This window comes from Pezoporus flaviventris, unplaced genomic scaffold (genome assembly GCF_033815535.1).
Source record: "Pezoporus flaviventris isolate CSIRO_AGI_PZ_B2104156 unplaced genomic scaffold, CSIRO_AGI_Pfla_v1 ptg000107l, whole genome shotgun sequence".
NCBI lineage: Eukaryota > Metazoa > Chordata > Aves > Psittaciformes > Psittacidae > Pezoporus > Pezoporus flaviventris.
Genome location: NW_026892655.1, coordinates 1,432,510 through 1,454,855, shown reverse-complemented (window position 1 = coordinate 1,454,855; position 22,346 = coordinate 1,432,510). Strand labels below are relative to the sequence as shown.

General features: G+C 51.4%; 2 protein-coding genes across 2 annotated transcripts in view; one reads left to right on the top strand and one right to left on the bottom strand.

Moving 5' to 3' along the window:
- The window catches only part of ATP5MC1 (ATP synthase membrane subunit c locus 1), a 254,377-nt gene that overhangs the window by 170,280 nt on the left and 61,751 nt on the right, over nucleotides 1-22,346 (bottom strand). The window lies entirely within an intron of this gene.
- Nucleotides 1,735-4,439, top strand: HOXB1 (homeobox B1). The gene is made up of 2 exons (XM_061477496.1): nucleotides 1,735-2,552; nucleotides 3,152-4,439. Exons 1-2 carry the CDS (start codon nucleotides 1,943-1,945, stop codon nucleotides 3,475-3,477), a joined length of 936 nt encoding a protein of 311 aa, XP_061333480.1. The 5' UTR covers nucleotides 1,735-1,942; the 3' UTR covers nucleotides 3,478-4,439.

Sequence of the window (22,346 nt, the reverse complement as noted above, 5' to 3'; positions counted from 1 at the left end):
GAACTCGGGTTACCCTTCGCTGAAAGTAGATGTAGAGCAGAACTTTCCCCTCCAGAACTCCACAGCAGCGAGTTCCCTCCCAGGGTACAGCTGTATTTTAAGGACATAAACCATCTCTTTAATGCAGCAGTGGAGTGAGATCACGGTGGAAAATGAACAGACAACACGAAACAATGGATTCAAGGACGGAATAAACATCTATCCTTTTCTTTCCTTTAACTTTACGCCCATTAATCATCTATTAGAAGCATCGCTTAAACGGAATACATTCATTTAAACGCGAGTGCAACGTAATACAAAACCCACTTTTGGAATCAAATTAGAAGTGGATTTCTCTTGCAAGGGAAAAGACATAAGAGTCGCTTTGAATCTTGATAGTCACTTTCGGTTGGTTACACCCCAAAATTTCCCTCTTGTACACCTCAGCATCAGCAAAGATGCAGAGGAGAGGAAGAGATGAATAAATCCGCACGCAGCTCTGGAAATAGTTTTCTCGTTACTCTTTTTATTGAAGGACGAGGGTTGCAATTGGCCACAGCTCACGAAGGGGGGGGGGAGGCTGAGGGAGGGAGGGTGATGCTATGGCTGCCTGGGTTGTAGTTTCTTAACAAATGTTACCCAACGTGTTGCATCAGCCAAACCTACCAACTCCAGGACGTGTTTGTGCTGCCCGAAGTGAACTTTTGGCCTGGGGGAGAGAAGAAAAAGAGCCCTCCTGGTTCTTCTTCGAGGCTGAGTAACCAGTAAATATCCTGACAAGTAACAAATGGCTGTGGGCGTCATATTGTTGGGTGCTCTTGTCTCCCTTCTGCTAACAAGTAAATAAATGTTGCCTACCTATGTTTCCATTCTTTGAGCAGTTGAGTGGCCGGCCCGAAGTCAGTGTCTTTCCACCTACTCATCAACTGGACCCTGTCAGGGGAAATCTCTGCTCTGGCAGCAGATTTGGGGAAAGGTTAATCAGGTTTGCCCTGGAAAAGCAGATTTTAATGGTCCAGAGTCGGGTATAGCCCTTAAGACACCGTTTGTTTTCAGTATAAAGTGTGTGGGTGCACGGGAGGAGGGATGGAGAGGAAGATAACAGATAGACGCATGGATCATTTTTAGTTCTATTCCTCTAATTGTAAAGCTGGGCATGCTATGTCTCCAACAAAAGACATTCTGTCTTCCTAACTTTATTTCACCCCCTCATTAGAATATTGATTTAATTACATCGCTTTTACCCACACTGGCCCTAGACACAAAGCCGGGCTGGCAAAACTCAAACACATGAAGCGCTATTTTCCTTAGGAGATTTTATTGCACGACTCAGCCCAGAAAAGGCCAAACGTGTCTAAACCACTTCCTAGGGGGAAGTTTGGAAGTGAAGAAGAAAGCATCCTTCCGGGCTGGGAGCAGAGCAGCCGGCCCTCGCCACCTCTTTTCCCTCTGTCCTTTTTATCCTGACACAGACCTAGGGTTGAGGAAAACCTTTTTAAGTTGGGGCCAGGGGACGTTCTGCTGAAATTGGTTTATCCCACAACTTGAGGGCTTTTTTAGCACTTAAAACAGTCGTGGATGATCCTAGCTCTTCCCCCAGCCCCTCTTCCCCTCTACCTCCCCGCACCCCACTTCCCTCCTCTCCTTTAAAGTCTTTGAGGAAAGATTTTGACGTATTCGTGTTGTTATCAGATTGATGGGCAGGGTTTGATTGAAACCCCTTTGTCATGCAAATGTCAGGGCCTTGATGGATGAGCTCAGAGCCGTGACAAACTTCAGGAGCCCCTCGCTCATTGGGCTGGGCCGCCCCCCGGGGCCGCCCCCCCTGCCCCGCCGCGGGCTGCGGGCTCCGAGGGCCAGCGCTGCATGGAAGGAAGTTTTACAGCTTTGACATACTATCTAAAGGTTGTAGGGCAGGCGGAATCCCCCCCAAAACAGGCTGACCCTCCTCCATCAGTGGCAGATGGACAATACTAGGATGAACTCCTTCTTAGAGTATGCAATTTGTAACCGTGGGACGGGCGCCTACCACCACTTGGAGCAAAGCTCCCCATCCTTCCCCCCTTGCTCAGGTAGCCCCGGCAGGGACACTTTCAGCGGGGACGGGCGCTTTGGCACAGGAGGGAGCGCGGCCGCGGCTCCCCATCTACCCCAGCCCAGCCCCGGCTGCCGCCCTCCCTCCTCCGGGCGCTCCGGCCCCGCGGCGGGCGCTGCCCCCGCCGGGTTCCCGGCCCAGCATTGCGGCCCCAGCTACGGGCACCACCAGCTCTTCCCCGGGCAGCAGGACGCCGAGGGTGTCTACTTCCAGGCGGCCGGGTACTGCTCCAACGCGGGACCCAGCCTCAGCTCCCTCGCAGAGAGCTACTGCGGGGTTGTGCCGGCCCCCGGGCCGTACCAGCCGCAACACCTTTACGGGCAGGAGCAGCCCGGTTACTTGCCCGCCGTTTACAGCAACCTCTCTCCTGCTTTAAACGAGGACAAAGACCCTGCGTGTCCCCCTGAGCCGTGCCCCAACGCCGGCGCCACGCAGACCTTCGACTGGATGAGGGTGAAGAGGAACCCACCCAAGACAGGTGAGTTTGGGGAGCACAGAACCGGGAGGGGGGGAGCGGGTTGCAGCTTGGTCGGGAAGGGGTGGCCTTCCTCGGGTGTGGGCCCAGGGAGCTGTGCTTGTTGTCCAGGGGACGGTTTGCTTTGGGGTTTGGTGGTGGGTTTTGGGTTAACACCAGCTTGGCGCTGTGAAAAGCCAGATAGAGATTGCCCAGACATATCTGAAGGGAGGGTCCCTGAGCTAAGTTTCCCGTAGGCCTAATGCTATTTAAGCCCAGCTCGGAATAGGAAACGCACCAGGCTTCCTGCTTCTTTCCACAGCCGTGGCTTCCATTTCCCCTATTGTTCAACTTCCGTCTCCCCAGTCTTCCTTAAACCACATCCTTTCCTCCTCCTCCTCCCCACATCATGATCCTTGCCCTCCCACTTCACCCCACGCACGTTCAGGTGTCACGGCAAAGTGCAGGGAACTGGAGGGAAGGGCTCCAAGGGAAGGGGACAGCTCTGTGAGCCTGGGTCCATCCTTTCGGGTCGGAGGCCGGGGGTGCCGGCCAAGGGACCGGGAGGATGCTCAGGAATCGCCCTGGCTGCTCCTGCCCTGCTCCTCTTTGCTCGTCCACAGCTAAAGCGGCGGAGTACGGACTCCTGGGCCAGCCCAACACCATCCGCACCAACTTCAGCACCAAGCAGCTAACGGAGCTGGAGAAGGAGTTTCACTTCAACAAGTACCTCACCCGGGCGCGGAGGGTGGAGATCGCCGCCACCCTGGAGCTCAACGAAACTCAGGTCAAGATCTGGTTCCAGAACAGGCGGATGAAGCAGAAGAAGAGGGAAAAGGAAGGTCTTGCCCCGGCCACTGCCCCCAGGTCTGCGAAGGAGGCGGGTGAAGCCTCGGACCAGTCCACCTGCACCTCCCCCGAGGCCTCCCCCGGCTCCGTGTCCTCCTGAGGGGCAGCTCTCCCCGCAGCTCCCGCAGGCTTCCACGCTCGGCGGGGCCCGGCCGCACACACGCGTCGGGCCGGCCCCCCTCTCCCACTCGAGTTTCTCTTCCTTAATTTATAGACCCCTGTAAAACCACCGGCCCCCGACGGAGCAGCCGGGTCCTCGTACACCCCAGCAAGAGGCGTTTGTCTCAGGGATGTTCCTCCTCTCCCTTTCCCCTTCCCTATAGGAACTGCACTTTCAACTGCACAAACTTTAAAACGAATTTAGTTTTCTCCCGTTTTTAAAAACGAGCACAACGACTTTCGCCTGCAAGAGCCCTGCTTTTGATACGGTTTTCCTACTTGTAAAAAGGTTTTGGGCATTTATTTCTTTCCTTTACATTTCCTGTATGTATATGTCGGAACGGGATCTGAGGAGCCCAGGACGCCGCTGGCCTCTGCACAGACCCCCGCATCTCTCAAACCCCGCAGTTCCCCTGCTGCCGTTTTGCACTATTTCTGCTTTACAGGGTTTTTGTACACGCTTTGCGACTGGCACTGACTTGGGTTGTGCCATCAGGGGAGCGGGACGAGGTGCAGGCTGGCCTCGGGGTGCTCTGGGCACCGGTCGCTGTCGCAGGAGGTGTCGGCGACAAGGCTGGGGGGGCCGCGGGGCTCGGCTCCCCTCACTGGCTGCTATTTATTGTACGTCTCGATAGCCCCAAGCCTTGGAGCGAGGAGCGCGGCTCCATGTGCCCCCATCTCTTTAGGCTTATCGGAGTCCGATAAAAACGTTATTGACCCATGGTTGAATTGTTTCCCTTACCCACGAGAAATTTTAGGGTAGGACGAACTGAAAAACAAGGCGACTTTTGTTAAAGATTGTTTTGAAGGGAAAAAAAAACCCAACCGTCATCGAGAAAAACCAGCGGTTTCTTAATCGGAATCTCCCGTTTCCCTTCCACTCCCTTCCCCGCGCTCTGTATCTCGAAATGGAACTACCTCAGCCGAATAAAGTTTACTTTTCCCACATGCCAGTCCCCTCCACTTGGTGCGAAATGGAAACCTCTCCTATCCAGGGACCTGCAAGACACGGGGCGGGGGGTGTCCGGGCTCGGCGGGAGGAGGAGGAGGAGGAAGGGAAAGGTCTCCTGCTGCTGGCAAAGCTCCCGAACAAACCGATTACTCTCCCAGCAGGCCCTCCTTACCCCGCTCCCCCCGCCAGGGACGGTCAGGATCGGGCCCGAGTGGCCCAGAAGGGACCGGAGGAAAACCGCGGCTCTTTCCCACCCGAGGGCAGGGTGCGGAGGGACGGGGCCCTTGGGCGGGCAGAGCCGAGCGGGGCCGGCGCCCGGGTTTAGCTCTGACCTTTTTACCTCGAAACGCCTCTGGGATTTCCAAACAAGCAAACAGAGGAGCTGCCAGGAGAAGCCATTGTCCTGGCTTGGTCAGATTTGCAAACCTTTGCTGGGGGCTGTGAGTGGGGCAAGGAGTGAGCGAGGAACCTGCTGCGGCCGCAGCCCGGCGGTCCCTCCCCATCCTCACACCGCTCCTCCGCCAAAGAGCGACTTTGGAGCGTTCAATTCGCTCAGAGACAAGGAAAAATGAAAAAGGAAGGGGTGAAAAGGTGAAAAAGGGATTTGTTACGTTAGCGGTTTGCAAAAATAGCAGGAGAGGGAATAAAAAGCACCAGCAGCCAGACTGACTCCATAACCTGTTGGGTGTGAGTCGGCTCGGGTTAACCTGGTCGGTTTGGCTTTGGTGAGCCCCTGGTACCCGAGCTGTCCCATGGACACACGGCACCGCGCTTTCGGGTCCCTCCGGGCCCGGTGAGGAGGGCAGCACCGCCCGGGGGGGTTTGGCCGGAGGAGAGAGAAAGGCCGGCAGAGAAAAGGGGGTTCGGACGTGTCAGTGTGTCGGGCACAACAAAGGCTCCCGGCTCCCATTTGAAACTCAAAGGGACTCTCCGGAAGAGTCCGCAGAGACGGTGCGGATTCGCCCTTACATATGTAACCCCCCCCGGGCTCCCCTCAGCCCTTCCCCTGCCCCCTCCCTGCCCAGCCATCACCGCACACAGCTCAGTCCCCCCCTTCCCCGCTCTCCCTCCGAGGTTCTCACGGTCCCTTTTGTCTCAGGGGCCCGCAGCCCACCGCTGGGACGCAGGAGCCAGCGGAAGGTGCCCCCGGGACACCCGCGGCTGGGGGTCCCTCGCCCCGGTGCTTCAGTACCCACACAGGTACCGAGGTGTCCATAGGGGACCTGAACCGTGGCACGCTGCACAGGCTGCACAGGAGGAGGCCCAGAGGAGCCTTTGCAGACCTGCACGCAAAGTCCTCCCCGAGACTCAGCCCGGTTGCTTTAGTTGGGCTTCATCACAAATATGAGGCCGGCACACACTCCTTTGGTTTATAGAAATGATACAAACCAGCACCATTATTTGTAATCTAGTATATTCCCGTATAGAATCATAGAATCCCAGACTGGTTTGGGTCAGAAGGGATCTTAAAGCTAGTTGCAACCCCCTGCCATGGGCAGAGACACCCTGCAGTAGACCAGGTTGCTCCAAGCCCTGTCCAGCCTGCCCTTAAACACTTCCAGGGATGGGGAGATCTCCATGTGTGTCTGTCCGTAGGTCCTGGTATTGCATTTTTCATGAGCAGGAAAATTAGCCAAGTCCCCCTGTATGCTCGCACACAAAGCCACGTCTTAATGGAGATTTATTCTTTTAATATCCCAAAGGAAGGGGCAATTCCCAGTTAAAGAAACGTAACTGTGTAAATTACTCATGGCAGCGGCATGTTGGAGCTGCTGTTCCCCTGCAGGAGGAGGGGATGGGAAGGGGCAGGAGAGCCCCAGAGCAGGGACCCCAGGAGCACCCCTGGTGCTCTGGCCAGGGCCATCTGTTCCTTACCCCTTGGTGTGAAATGTTTCTCCTTTCCCCTAAAGCATTTGTTCTCACAATGTGAGGCCCTTTTGATCTCAGAAGAGGACATTCTATTAAATAATAATAATAATAATACCAGGAAGATTTCCTTACTTTCAACTCCACTTTGCTGGCTGCTATTAACTCTGCTCCTGAAGCCTATTCACACCGAACTGTGAAGCGGTCCTGGGGTGCCTGTCTGGGGGCAAACCCATTCCCTCTGTGACCTACTGTGGCCAGGTTGTGCTATAGCTGGTCCCTTTGATGCCCTGAAGTGGAGGAGAAGAGGGGAGGAAGCCTTCTGAGTTGCTCCAGACTCGTTTCACGCATTAAAGTGGGGCAACCCCTTTCCCAGCTCTCAGCAAACCCAGAGCAGGATGAGGGCAAGGCGTTTTCATCACAACCCGAGCAAGTCAGAACTGAAACAAGAGCCTGATCCATCTTCTGTGAGTGGCACCAGGGCATCAAGGTTCCCACGCACCTGCTTACTCATTAACATCGCTGAGGGAGCTGATACACCCTAAATCAGGTCAAGCCAGGAGGGGTTCTCATGCCTGCCGAGTTTTCTCAGCATTTGGACATGAAAACATGTTTAGGTGTCACAGTCTGAATCAGGCAAGAGACCTGCAGCTGCTCTCATGCCCTGATGGGGAGGGAGAGCTTGGCCACCAACACCCTTTCCTCATCCCAGGCACCTCCCCTGTGCCAGCAGCATGGTTGGGCTAGGTGCTGGGAGTGGGGCATAGATGTGGTTATTGGGATTATAGATATTTAGAGACAATGAATTTCACTTGTATTTGTATCAAACACACAGTATATTCAATTTGGGGGATTGATGCTGGTCACCTGTGCCTTAGTCTGTGGTCTTGTGTCTGACCCCAGGTCCTGAAAGGGCCACCCTAAGGTGCTGTCCCCTTGCTCACCCTCTGCCCCTGGCTTTCACCAACACAGATATTTCATCACCAATCAGCTTCAGGGTTGCTTTGGCCTCTCAGGCAGGTGAAATGAGGTCTGGGGCAAAGGGCTCTGGTGGAAGGAACAATTGCAGGAGTGAGTGTACAAAATGTTTCCTTGCTCTTCAGAGGCCTCACCTATCCTTTCAGTTTACACTGCTCTGACAGCTCCATTTCAACCCCAGCCTTCACATGGACTCATTCAATATTTACTCAGGCTGATGGGTTTGCTCACAACTTGCCTCCATCAGCCTTGCTCTGTCGGGTTCCCTTCCCCTCGGGCCCCGGTTCACACAAAGTTCAGCCTGGAATGAATTCACCCCAAGATGGGCCCAGCTTGGCCTGAGGACCAGCGCTGGGGTCAAGCCTGGGTCTCTGCACCCCGGCCAGCGCTGGTGCAGGCAGCTCTCAGCACTCCCGGCCGGGAGCCTGCTTTGAACAACTCTTTGGGGTTAAAAATGAAACAGCTTTGGGCCAGGGAAGATGCAACGAAGGCAGGAGCTGCTTTTCAGTGCGGAGAGCGCAGGTCAGCCCTGCGGGGAGGGTGCAGAGTTCCTCTGCGCGAGGTGTGAGAAGGGACAGCTCTACAGCCTCAGTACAGCTGCACCAAGGGGGGAAAGGGGTATAGAAATATATATACACACAAACACACACGTCTGTCTGTGTATGTAAATAAAGATACAGCATTAAACGTATAAATATATAATGAATATCAAAAGTATTTATATAAAGTATAAAATGCACTCATATATTCTATAGATCTGTATAAATCTGTATTTTTATATGTAAATGTATATCCGACACAAGGGATTAAAACCTAAACTAAGTGAAATTCAGACTGATTTCTTTCTGCCTAAAACCACTACAGGGAAGTTGGCTTTAGGTAACAGCGAGCTGAAATCTGCCCCAGCACCAATAACCAAAGTCTTTCCTGCAAGGCTTTTATCAGAGGGGCAAATCCAAATTTGACGCAAAGCAGAAACGTTGCAGATGGGATTATTCCAAACCCCGTGCGTGCTCCCGTGGGAAGGGAAGCAGACAGAACCACGAGACAAATCCAACGCGGCTCCAGAGGAGAGCACAGCAGGGGCGGTGAGGTGCGGGAGGGAGCAGGGGATGGCTGGGAACGGTCCCGAAGACTTGGGATGTGCGGTGGGAGCCGGATCTGCCCCTTTCCGGGGCTCTGGGTCTCTGGTAAAGGCAGGGACCCTTTGCTGCGGGCTTGGCATAAAGCCCGGGCGAGTTCCCAAAGGGTTTGGGGTCAGAGCCAGGGGTAGGAGCTGGTACCCGAGAGCCAGAGGATCCCAGGGAGCGCAGGGTTTGTCCCCAGAGGAGCGGCAGAGCACTCCTGAGAGCAAGGAGGCTGAGGTTTGAGCTCTGAGCTTGCAGCCCTTTCCCGCAGGATCGCAGCACCGTGCGTGGGGAGGCTCCCGAAATCCCACCCGAGGAGGGGGAGCTCCCTTTCAGTGGCCATAAAGATAATGCGGGGAGATGTAACGGGTCTGTTAATGGCCATGCAGCGCCGGCGGTTACCACAGTCCCTGTGGGTTAAACAACCCAGGGAGGTGGGAAAACGCAAGCGTTGTTTTTTTTTTGGGGGGGGGGAACACAAAAAGGGGAGGGGGAGGTTTGGGAATCCCGCACGATTCCCAGGGGCTTTCCAATCATTCTCCCATTCCTACCCCGGCCTCGCCACCTTTCCGCTGGCAGCCCCAGGAAAAGAGCATCGGCAGGAGCGAGGCGCCGCTTCCTTCCACCGGAGAGGCGGCACTGCCAAAACCCGGTAAAAGAGCGATTTCTGCACCAAACCCGAAGTCTCTCTAACTTTTTGCTAGGCGTTCAACGAGTCCCTTATTTTTGCCAAGCTACAAGAGCCAAGGCACCAAGGAAACTCCTTTCCTTAAGGCTTTCCGTCATTAGAGATGAGAGCAGTTTCCCTCAAACAAAAGCCCGGCTCTTAACTTCGGTTACGGTATTAACACAGGCGGAGACACCGACCCCGGGGTTTGTAAGAGCAAAAGACAGGAAAAAAGTGTTTTTTTAACGGCACTTTAAGGAGGTTTCGTTCGGAAGGATTCGCGAGGGGTCACATTCAACCCGGTGAGCGGCACTTCCCGGCTCAGCCTCGCTCTGCATCACCGTCCCCGCATCCTTAGCAGCTTCCCCCGGGGAAATGGTTTCCTCGGGCTCATTGCTTCCAAATTCTATTGCCCAGCCACTCTCCCCCTTTCAGGTATTTCAGGTATTGCCCCTCTGAGCTTAATGGGCAAAGAATAAACCGGATCTTTTCGTGCATTAAACATTGTCCTAAATTACGGCAGTGGCACTTGTATCCCTTCCCTTCCCTTCCCTTCCCTTCCCTTCCCTTCCCTTCCCTTCCCTTCCCTTCCCTTCCCTTCCCTTCCCTTCCCTTCCCTTCCCTTCCCTTCCCTTCCCTTCCCTTCCCTTCCCTTCCCTTCCCTTCCCTTCCCTTCCCTTCCCTTCCCTTCCCTTCCCTTCCCTTCCCTTCCCTTCCCTTCCCTTCCCTTCCCTTCCCTTCCCTTCCCTTCCCTTCCCTTCCCTTCCCTTCCCTTCCCTTCCCTTCCCTTCCCTTCCCTTCCCTTCCCTTCCCTTCCCTTCCCTTCCCTTCCCTTTTCCCTTCCCTTCCCTTTTTTCCTTATATTACTATTTGGAGGAATATGCTTGCAATGAAAACATCTCTTTGATGGATGAGGAGCTGGGCTTTAAATCAGGCCCTACTAATACAAATGATTTGAATATGCCCCTTGTATGATTTATTTGGCATGTATGAAGCAGTGAGCTCTGTGGTAAGACTCCATTATGGAGGCTGGGTGCCTACAAAGTTACAGGGGAGCTCTTTCTGAATGGCTTGTCACATTCACAACAGGGCCAAGGCCATATGTATCAAAGACAAGTAAATCTCTTTTCCCCTGACCATACTCTCCTCTCCTCCACACTGGACAGGAAGCTGACAGTGCCATGGAAATCAGCAGGCATTCTCTGTGTGTTTTGTATTGCTTCTGCTGCTGCATTCAAAAGCCCCAAACACAACTAATACAAAATCAATGTTTTCTCTCAGGATAATGAGGGGAAAAAGGCAGGGAAAGGCTGAGATAAGGTTCTGGACTGTGCACGCTGTTCTCTGGATGGGGAGGCTCCTGTTCTGCTCGGCGCTGGACAAGGGAGATGCTCTCTGCTTTGGGCTCCTTAAAGGCAGCACGAGAGGTACCACAGGAGACGGAGCTGGCTCTAGTGGCTTCTGCCCTTTGCTTAACTCCCGCAGCTGGGAGGGAAGTGACATTCCCCAGGCAGGAACTGCAGGTCCGGGCAGTGCCAAGCCTGGGAGGGTGATCCCCTCTGCAGCCTTCCAGTGAGAGGCACAAGGAGGGGGTTGTTAGGAACCTGAATTTTTGGGATGTCTGACCCGCTGTGTTAAGCTTTGGCCACTCACACATGAAATGCACCAAGAGCCCCGTTTTAACCAGCCTGCGCTTTTCTGTCATCATCAGCACCGGGCATAAATCAACTGCACAGTCTTGGCTATGAAAGGTATGACTGGAACCTCATCTGGCTTGCCTCTCTGTGCCAAGGCCTCAGCACCCTGCTGTGCTGGGCTGTGTTCCAGATGAAACACATGCTATTAACTGTCTTTGGTGGTCATCGTCTCTCAGGGAGGAGAAACACAAGAAGGGGGTATATGTCACTAAACACATACATTCGATGCATGCAAAGCATCTGAGCGCCTTTGGGCTCTGTCTTTGCAGGATCAGAGTATTTCAGGTCATCATCAGCATCATTTCCACAGACTAAAGTCTAAATGTTGCTCCTTCTCAAGACCTTCGTACAAGTTTAAAACTCAGAAATAAAATTGGCCTTGTACCAGGTACTTGAACATAAAAACTTAATGCAGCGATTGGGGATTGACAGCACCAAGCTGCAGCTGCTGCTGTTTGTGGCAGTATAGTCAAAGCTGTGGATGCTCTGTAGTTTCCTTCTCCTTGTTCACTAAAAGGAGAGCTTATGAAGGGAGAATGAACCCCTCAGGGTTATTCCTAAGGTGGAGAATGGCAGGGGAAGCTTCGCCCTGCCGAGGTTCCTTCCTTCCTGGTCTTGGGGGAGTGGGAATCCAGTGTCAGTAACTCTCTTCATCTCCAGACTGTATCACTTGCAATGGGGTTTGCTTGTGTATTTGTGTTCTTAACAGCAACCCCACACTTCTGCTGCTCCTTGGGGCTGCTGAACCCAGCTTCTGTGACACCAGAGAGACTTTATGCTCAGTCCCTGCCAGCCCAGTGAGTCAGGCAGCAGCATGAGCCTGCTCTCAGGTATGTCCAACACTGCCCAATTTCTGCTTTTTGGCACAATCTTCTTCTGTGGTGTGGCCACGTTACTGCATAAAAGGGGAGCTGGGGGGAAGCATTCCAGGGCCCTTTACTCACTAAAACATCAAAACCACGGAGGTTTTCTTGTCTGCTGGGTTCCTCCCAGACGAAGCAGACAGAGATGGTTGCAAAACTTCTCCTGCTATTACTGCAAAAGGGCTTTAATAAAAAATCACAGCACACACGTAAAGGCTCCCAGCGAGATAAAAATTCCCCTTGATCTGCTGATAGGAAGGAATCTACGAGAGTGGCAGATCAAAGGGAGAACAAAGGCCAAACCTTTGAATAACAAAAGCACTTACGTCGCCTCTTCTCCATCAGTCCCCGAAGTTATATCTCCTTCGATGTTCTTTGGGGCAAAAGATTCCCTACAGTAAATACTTTCCAGAAATCCACTGTTGCAAGTAGCACAAAACCCCAGGAAACTTGGGGCAAAGGAGTGGGATTGTTTTCCATAACGTTTCTTGGAGGCTCCACATCTTTCAGTTGCTTATCAGTTCTGAAATACAAGGCACGAAGTCTCCAGCACCATTGGGACCAAAAGGTTATCAGCATGTAAATACCTGAGCTGGAAAGACATGTTTGAGAAAGAACAGATAACATTTTAAACATACTTATAGCCCGCATCCTTTCCAGCTTTTAGCCCAATTTCACCTGAACTTTCACAAGTAAAGGTGTGCTTCTCATAACTCAGCAGATAAAACCGGGTTTATCTCAGCTCGAGAGCCATAGAACCAGCGCTGTGATCACCTCTCTGTTATTTGCTTTTTGTTAGAAAGCATCACCCAGCTCTTTCTTTCAGTAAAGAGTTTTTCAACATGAATCTGAGACTGAAAGTACGGGGCCCAGGGCAAGCTGAGTGCCAGGGGTTTTCCTGTCCCTGACAAACAAGGAAACGGAGGCAAAAGCCTACAAGAAATGTGGAGAGGGACTTTTTACAAGAGCATGGTAGTGATCAGACAAGAGGGAATGGCTTTAACCTGCCCGAGGGGAGACTGAGCTGAGCTCTTAGGCAGAAGCTCTTCCCTGTGAGGGTGCTGAGGTGCTGGCACAGGGTGCCCAGAGAAGCTGTGGCTGCCCCATCCCTGGCAGTGCTCAAGGCCAGGTTGGACACAGGGGCTTGGAGCAAGCTGCTCTGTGGAAGGGGTCCCTGCCCGTGACAGGGGATTGGGACTGGATGAGCTTTCAGGTCCCTTCCAGCCCAAACCGTTCCATAATTCCATGATTCTATGAATGTGGCTTTCTCTCCTCTGTACAGGGGAAAATCAGACAGAAACCCCATGGTTCTCAGAAGTAACCAGCAGACAATGTCAACTCTTAGACGACCATAGTTCTTTCTATCTAGCCCAGAGGCCAAGACTTCCTGTTGGAAAAGGTAAACGACAGCTCAAAAGGGTATTTTCAAATGAGGTAGAGAGAAACCAGCTCACACAGTGTTTTCTCCTTCTGTGTGGTAAATGCCTTGATATTATAAACTGGAAGGGAGGGGGCTGGTTTGCAAAGGAACACAAAGGACAAAGCTGTAACTGTCATTTAAATGCTGGGTAGGCTTGTGGGGTGTGGAGAGAGCCGAGTCCAGGGCACCATCCATCTTTTAGAGAGAAGGTTGGGTCTGGTCGGGTTGAATTACGCTTTAGATTTCACTGCCTGTATTGGTTGGATCTCTGCTGACTGTAAAGGGGTTTTGGGCAACCAATTTAGGTGAGGATGGCTTCAACCTAGGCAGTGGCTACCCCTTGGAAGCTGGGGTGCCCTCACTCTCGGTGTAAGTTGGCATCACCCAATCAGCTACAAACTCACGCAAGGAGAGAGCAGAGTCTTCAGCAGATGACCCAGAAACCAGGACTGCATCACAACTGTTTTAACTTACAGTGGAGTGGTGAGACAGTAAAGAACCCACTCAGATACAGGGAAGCGAGCCTGACTTCAGTTCCCTTTTCCCTCTCCCTTTTCTCCCCTTCCATCCACGCAGATGAGGCTGATCCAAATCCTGGTACTGAATCATGAGTCAACTGAGTCATGATTTGCACAAGTTTCTTACAAAGGGGAGATCTGGGAGATCACATAACTGCTGATGGCATTTAGACCAAAGCAGAGCTGGTCCCTGTAGTAAATTCCTTACTTTCTTGCCCACTCAGCTTCATAGCATGTCTCATAAATCTCTGTTTGAGAAAGATCACACGTTAGTGGTTTATCTCTGGTATGTGCTACCCCATGTTTTCCCACTCACAGCATATTAGCCTCACACAGGTGGGGAGAAAGCAAAATAAACATTATCAAACCAGGGCATCAAATATTTAGTGTAGAGCTTTCTGAGTGCTTCAGCATGAGTGAGACTGTTTAGATATCAGATGTTCTCCTGCCAGCTCAAACGAACCACTGCTGAGTAATGGCTACGGTCCCCCAACCACCTTTGGCCATCGGTGCATTATCACCCCTGGCCTTTAACTCTCTGTCCAGGGCAAGAATCGCTTTCTTAATCCAGCATCTCAGCCTAAAGCTGTTCCAGCTGAGCCAGGGGATTGTTTACAGAAGGTGCTGGCTCCCTCCCCTCCACCTGGTTTCTGTCTGGGCCACACTGTTAGGGATGAAGGCGCTACATCATTTATCTTGGCCTCATTGCACAGGCAGGTCCTGCTGTCACTGTGCTGGTGGTGTGCGGAGGTGCAGCATCCTGATAAGCACACTCTGCTCGCCGGTGGGTGAGTAGCTGCCCGGCAGCCCACAGATGATCTGTGCTGTGCTTGACGCCTCCCGGTGCGTGGAGTGCTGCAGGACATGGGATCCAGCTGCCAGGCTCCAACAGGAGTTTATGCACAAGGGTCAAGTGGTTCTTGTGTTCAAGGGACCAATAGATACTAAATACAGGGGTTGCATGTCTTGAGGCTGGTTTAAACACCACCATAACCCCAATGGGTGTCCTTTGCTTTTTCAGGGGCTTAAGGCTTCAAAAGCAAATGGGTAGGCATACGAATCGACTTTATAAGGGCATTTGAAGTGACTGCTGTCAGGAGCAGTTCATTTGCTGCACCTTCCAGTACAGCAGCCGGTGCTGAGTCTCCTGGAGAGATTCCCCCAAAGAGAAACAACAGTCTGATTTCACACAGAAAGGACAAGGCAACAGAGAGCTGGGCTCAGTGACTTTAAAATGGTCTCTTTTAAATCACACACGTCTGCTTCTCTCCTCATATTGATTTCCCTTTGCTCAACAAGTGCTCTTGGCCGCTGAGAAGCTGGCTGAGGCTTTGAAAGCTCCGAGTAACTAATCTGTTGTGTCAGTTTGCAGCGTTTCATAGGGAGAAAAATGGCAATGCAGGAAAGCAAGCCCAGCCTGTTTAGATTGAAGGAAAGAAGCTGTGTCAGTCGGCCGACAAACACGGTCATCTTTCTATCCCCAAAATGCAGGCTCACCTTGTTCATAAAGATGAATGTTACGGTTTGGACCAGTTTGGGGTGAAAAAGGAGGTTTTCTTTTAGAGTTGGGATGGTTTCCTTGCAGCCACCAAAGCCTTTGTGAGGAGGAGCACGGGCGACCTCTTTCCATGCGACACCACAGCACGCTGACAACACTGAGGATTTGTTCTCTGAACACCTGATTTTGCAGACAAGACGCAGATAAACAGCAACAGCTCCTCTTAATGAGCACAGCAGCATCTCCAGATAAACTGTCACCACTTGTGTCGTGCCCAGCTTCAGTATCACCATGGGAGGAAACGCCTCAGAGCCTGCAAAAACACATTCCCCTCTTTCCCTCCTCTTCCCAAGGTTAGAAACTGCAGAAGTGATGGTTTTGGAACAAAGTAGAGATGGGGCTGCGTCCACCTCATCTACTCGTGGATGAATAGGATGCACAAGGCTCTAAGTTGGACCAGTTTCTGGCAGTGTAGCTTGGTTCTAAGATCAACCAAGAAGTTTACGATCATAAACATCTGCAAAGAGAACCCTTCAGGCCTTTGGTTAGACACTTGAAAATCAACCCTCTGGAATCTGAGAGCAATACATGTACAGAATGTGCTGGAATCACTGCCTCTGCATGAGAAAAGCCAAGATGGGGTTGAGACCGTCACACATCCTACATTGCTTCCTGAGTCCTGGAGCTCGAAGCTCCTACTGTCCCAGCTGCTGTTTCACCACAGAGCAAAGGGGAAGAAGATCCCAAATGTTAGCTTTGGGTGACAAGGTTTTACTGCCCTGCAAAATAGGAAACATTCTGAATCGAACGCCTTTTTGCTCTTCTCTGCTTGAACATAAGGTCCTGCTCAGGAGAGCAGCTTCTAGATGCTACCGCAGCACAGATTAACAATTGGGATCATCGGGAATGTGGAGACAGAGCGTGTGGCTGTGGCAAGGGCTGTTGGTGAAAGGGTTTGACATTTCAAACAGACCTACACAGAGCAGTTAATATTGGGGGGTTTGGACTGAAATCAGGAGAGTGAAGCAAGCTGTGTTTAGAGGGGCAGACTGGCAGTCTGATTTTCATTCCTGCTAAGTCCCTGTACAGAAATTCCTTTCCCATCCACTTCCGAGGCGCTTTTTTCCAAGGCAAGGCACTGTAAAGGCAGTTCCATGTAAATGAGGATCAGGCCATCGGCGCGAACGTTACCCACGGCTGCGGGCGTTTGCCAAGCTTCAGTCCCCCTCTAACATCTGCTGAGGAGGAGAAATCCACGAGCCTCAGCAGTTAAAGGTCTGGGGTTTTTTAAAAGCCACATCAAGGTCCCGCTCAGCTCTGCGGTGACTGCGGAGCTTACTGCCAAGGAGCGCATTTCTTTGGACAGCATCACAAGGGAATGTGAAACGGAGCAGAGATTAAAGCGTGGCTGAGGTCTGAAATATGTAGGGGCCGGTTTAATGCAACCAGGTGGAGACTGTCCAGTGCTTGGAGCTCGCCGAAGGCCCCTTTGTTAAACATCTCAGTCTTCCCACTTTGGATTTGAAAAGAAGCTTTTCCCCATTGCTCTCTGTGGTTTACAAGAGGTCGGTGGAGCTGGGCCAGTTGACACGAGCTCAGAATCTACTTGATGTAAGTGCACTTTTCTCAGTAGTGCTGTGACGTGCACCTGAGATTCACACGGTTTTATAGCCCCTGAAGTGTCAGTCCTTTGTCTCCTCTTTATGTGATTTCCTCCTCATCCTTCTTCCCTTCGTCTCTGCTGCATTTATGCTGCTCTGTAGCCGGAGCTTCTGGCTGCTCCATTTATCACTAAGTTCAGATGCCCAGTAAAACTTGAAAGAGAAGAAACAGGCCCCACAGCCATTGTAGGCTTACCAACCAGCTAGAAAGGAATCTAGGACCTATTTTAGCAGGATCTTTCATAGGCGGATTGCTCCTTCCTTTTCTTCGCCTCCAATCTAGGCTCCTACCAACAGTTCTTTGACATTCTGCCCCAGTGAGTGGTTGGAGATGAAGGCAGAAGGGTTATACTGGTAATGCTGCTGCCAATGAAGTGATGCTCTGTGATCAAGCAGCATATACCTGTATATGCCCTCCCAGGCCATCCTGGAGAGCCCGGTTTAACTGGCTAGCTGGCAAATCTTGACTTTTGGTATTAACTTCCACCTGCCCATTGCCAGCACTGTGTGGAGCCAGGGGGAGCACGGGAAGTGGCTCTTGGAAGGAGGTATCAGAGGCAAGACTCTTTTCAGGAGGGGTTTTTTGTGGCTATTGTAGGCAAAATTGCCCCCTTCCCTGTTCCAGCAGTCAGGGCCAGTGCCCCTCCTGTTGTGTCCCTCTGGTTGTCGTGGTATCTGCGTCTCTCACTGGGGTAGAACCCTTGTTGCAGTCACCTGTGCTCAGATGCCATTGTGAAGCGGAATTAGACTGAGAGCGTTGTCTTCCTCTGCTGTTAGAACAGGGAGTAGTCTGTAATTCAGCTCCACAACGGAAGAGCACCGCTCTCTCTGCCGCGTGCACAGACCTATGATCTGGGGTCCTAAAATTCAGGCACCGCAGGTTTTGTCAGTACTTTCCTGTTGCTCCAAAGGCCTCAGTCACGTTTCGCACCGTCCCCCTCCCTCGTGCGCAGACAAAACGTGATTTCAGGCTTGGCAAGGGCTTGGAGAACGGGGCAGAGCCTTTCAAAGCGAGCGTGGTGTCTGAGTTCAAATGCTGTTCACTGCTGCCCACAGACACCGCATCGCTGTCAACAAGCTCTTGGCAGGGATCTCGCCTCCCTCTGGAGAGAGGAGATGCTGGGTCCTTGGCGCAAACAATCCCGCGAGCTGCGCAGGGATGAAAGCAACGGAGCTAAGGAAAGAGAACCCCGGTAAATCTCTGCATGTGTTGAGCGAGACTGTGGCAAAGGGAATGGAATGAAACCAGGAAGCTGCCTGCCGGGGCGGCTGGGGCTGTGGCAGTCCCTGTGCTGGCTGCAAATCCTCAGCGAAGATGCCTTCTGAGGGCTTTCAATTCAGAAGCTGCAATGAGGCAGCGGGCTAGGATTTCAAACCCTTTGAGTCTTGCAAGGATGAAGTAGTTTCCCCTCCCCTTCCCCAGGTTCACATAGTCCTCGTGGCAGTTCTTTCCCTGGAAGGGTTTTTTTGTCCCTTTTGGATAGAAGCAACTTTCCAAAGTTGGGAGGGTAAAAAAAACAGCCAGGAAGAAAAGCAGGAGCCATTGCGGAGGTGAGCCTGGGCAGCTGGCACTTGATTTATGAAGTGCTGAAAAGCATCTTCAGAGCTGTCATTTATCTTAAAGCTCTCAGCCTAAATAAACAAAGAACCCCCCCCTTCCCAATTATAGTTATAGTAGAAACAACTCCAAAGCCTAATAGCTGGCGTCTGAAAGCAGCACCCTTCCACCCCCCAGCCCACAGATGCACCCTAGTGGGGCAGCGCTTCCAGCCTTTCCCGGATCCAGCTAGCCTGGCCCTTCTCTCCCACGCCTTCTGAAAGGGAAATCAGATCAAAAGCAACGGGGAAGGCAAATCAAAAGCAACAGAGCCATCTCAGTCCTGCTGAGGAACTGCAGATCCACAGCGTGCTGGCGCAGAGAGCTCGCCCCATCGCTTGCATTAGGTCCTCTTCAAACAGCAAAAGGGCTCCCCAGGACTTTGGTTTTGGGGTCAACTGATGCTGCGTTTTTCCTGGGCTGTGCTGCATTTAGCAGCCTAAGGGAGCTGACCCTCTTGTTTCTGCTCAGGAAGTTGAAGAAGTGCTCTTTAACTGCTGGTTGTGCGATCAGGCATGGGCTCTGCTTTAGTTTTCCACCACGCTGAAATCTCTAGGGATGGAGTGAAAATCCACACCAGAAGGAGCTCTCCCTGCTGCCTCGGAATAACTGGGATCTGGAAGCATCAGGGCAGCTGACGGCTCAGTGGCAGAAACCCTCCAGCTGGATGGGCCTCAGCATCAATCTCTGGAGACACAGAGAGCGGAAACCAGGCTTGCAGAATTCCTTCTGGGACCTGATTTTCCTCTTGCTCTTGCTGTAGCAAGAGGTCACTGGAGGAACTGGACTCTGAGCTATTGCAAATAACCCGAATTCCACTGAAGAAAACAGGAATACCCCAGCTGTAGTTGCTGAAGACAGGCCAGGATAGAAACATGCCATTATCAAAACAGTGTGATAAAACCCCTCTACTGCATCCACACTCTTCATCCTTCTACCTTCTCTAGTGTCCTTTTGCTTGCATTCCCTGCCACAGCACTAACACTGCAAAGCCCTTTTTCACATGACACTGGTCATAAATAATGTTTACTCACCCCCCTTTGTCAGCAAATACCACGTTGTACAAAGATAAAACACAACCAGAAGATAAGCTCAGGACCAGTCCTGGTTTTCTCGGCTAGATCTCAGGAAGGATATCAGCATTTTTGTGATTCTGGAATTGGGAACATAGGGCCAGGCAAAGGGAGCTGCTCACAGCTACCCAGCAAGCTGACCGGGGGACAAAGTGCAGATCTGCTGAGGCCCGGTGCCCCATCGCCTGTCAACACAGCTTGCTGCTAAAGCATTGATGGAGCAAATATTAAAAGCACTTCAAAATACAAAATGAGGTCCTTTTGTAAGAAACCATCTCTCCCTGAATAGCTTGAGCTATTATATTATGTATTATATATTATACCTATATATTACCTATATATTCTAGGTAGCTGAGGTGACAGGGAGCTTGAACATCTGTTGAATGCCTGCCCTTAGAGAAGCAGCATGAAAGGAACTATGGTGATCCGAAACCTTTTGCATCATCAGAGCAAGTGCCCAGAAGAGCAATAGCCGAGAGGCACATCAAGCTGCTCATAAACTCTCCTCTTCAAAAGCAGTCTAATGGAAGTTAAAGCCAGGCTGGTTTTAATTCCCAAGGGTCTGAATCACCTCTGTGCCAATATCCTTAATCCTCTGCTGATCAGGAATGGTCCCCAAAGCATGCTGGCAAAAGCCACGACTGGAGATATTCACTGAAGTGAGGCCAAGAATAGATATTATATAGATATTATACAGATATTATACAGATATTATATGCAGAAACTGTTTTAAGGGCTGACACACAACCACAGGGATGCTTAGAGACAGGTCCTACTCCCAGGAGCAAGTGCTTGGAGAAAGGTTTCCTCTTGTCTCTAGTGTTAAGGTCACTGTTGACCAGTAGCTCTTAGGGCACTACCCGGAGGGAGTTCAGACACGCAGCCCTTCTTTCCAGGGACCTAAATGCATTTTTAAGTTAGATCTGTTTTTAAGGCAGAGCTGCTCTCCCCGGTGGAGGGGCTGAACCTCAGTGCCACGTTCATGGCACTGGATGATGGATAAAAAGTCCAAAATCACTAAACTGTCGTGGTCATAGCGCTGCTGCTGCCTGTCCAATAGGCACAGACCCCGGATTCCCTCTGACACATGGGGTAATCAGTTACCTTCCATCCCCCTCAAGGGCAGAAAACGATGCTTAGCAAGCCAACATTGTGACTAAAAATATTTGACAGCAGCGCTTTAAGCTCTTCAAGCAGCTGCATATTTCTCTGTTCCTGCTCAATCTGAAGACGTTCTTATCCCTGTCTCCCAGGTCTGCTTTCAGGGAGAGCAAGAACAGTCTTTTCTCTCACCCGTATCTTTCCCTACAGCCAACATCCCACCCTGTAATCTCGGTTTCTCCATCCTGCATGAGATTAACCGCTTGGGTCTATCAGCATTGCTAAGACTCCTCCATACCTTTGATCAATTTATAGCTCTTCTTTGTACCTTCTCCAGAATTTGTAAATCAGATAACTCCTTCTAGCTAACAGATAAGTGAGTGAGTCCAGATGTACCAGGCTCACCAAGAAAGCCCAGGAGATAATGTTAATGTCCACATGCATGAAATCTGGATCCTTGTCTAGTGGAAGATACCAGTGTTTCGGGACTTGTTTTTTTTCAACAGAATCCTAAATGGGATTATTTTCAACCAGAAGCCACAGCTGCATAGCTGATGGGAAAACAAAGGGAAGGAGAGAAGGGAGATGGAGATGAGAGTGAGGAATGGGAGGTATTTTATGGAGATAGGAAAACCTGAAGTTGTAGCTTTTCTGGGAGGGATTTATTGCACAACTTGTTTCCTAATACATGAGCTCTGCAAGTATTGAATTGCACCTGCTCACTGGGGGGCAAAAATGGGAAAGGAAAAGAAAAGGGAAAGGAAATGAAGGAAAAAGAAGACTTAGAGAAAGGCAAAAGGGTTACTCTCTTCTGCAAAGTCATTCTGGACTGTTTTGGACAGTCTGTTCCTGTGTTTGCACCAATTCAGCCTGCCTATTGCTGCTTGCAGGAAGAGAAGAGCTGCATCTCTTCACCCAGAAGAAGCAGAAGGAGGGAATTATCCAGGGCTCAATTGAAACTGCAGCCAGCAGAACTGTGGGCCTGTTTCTTCCTCCAGCTGCGAGCCATCTGTAGCTATCCCTGATTTTGTTTATCTGGAATGAACTGATAGCTCTGAGGGGTGAGCACGCTGCAAGGCGGAGAAAAAGATTTCCAGGTCGCCATCAAGAAGTGGTCCAAGTGGATCAGATGGGAAAGGAGGAAGCTGACTGCTCCTCACAGCCATCATAACAGGTCGCACAGCAATAAGGCAGTGACAAGTCACATCCTAATAGCAATACGAGCAATGGGGAGAGGGACAGGGAAAGAAAAACGTTTGAAAGCATCCTCTGTAAGGCTGGAGTCAACAGACTGCAGTGAATGTGTGTACATGCAGGGTGTGAGGAGGAGGGTGCAGGGCAAACATCTGCCTACTGGAAAGGTTTATGCACTTCTCCAGGCATCTACTCCTGGCTCCTGAAGCAAATGGGATCAAATTCAGCCCAGCCACCTTGCTACCCAGTGTTCTCATGCAGCCCTGGTGGCCTCTTTCTCGGCTGTGGATACAACAAGCAGAGCTGGTTGAATTTGCTCCAGTGTGAACACAAGAATGAATAATGGAGCAACGGGTTTGAAAATCATTGGGCAAAATGATTTTAGTAACAGAGTAGGTTCTGTGTTTCACCGGGCCTGTTGTGCTTCCAGTCCAGCCCAGCTCTGGCCATCCCTCAAGGTGTACTGTAAGTCCTCAAGGTCATGCTGGGAGGCTGCCTCAACCTGGGCTCTAAAGCTCAGGGGAAGGGGAAAGCCCCAGCTCAGCACGCACGCAGGCTCTCGCTCCTCGCCCGCCGCCGAAGCCAACTGTCCCCTAGC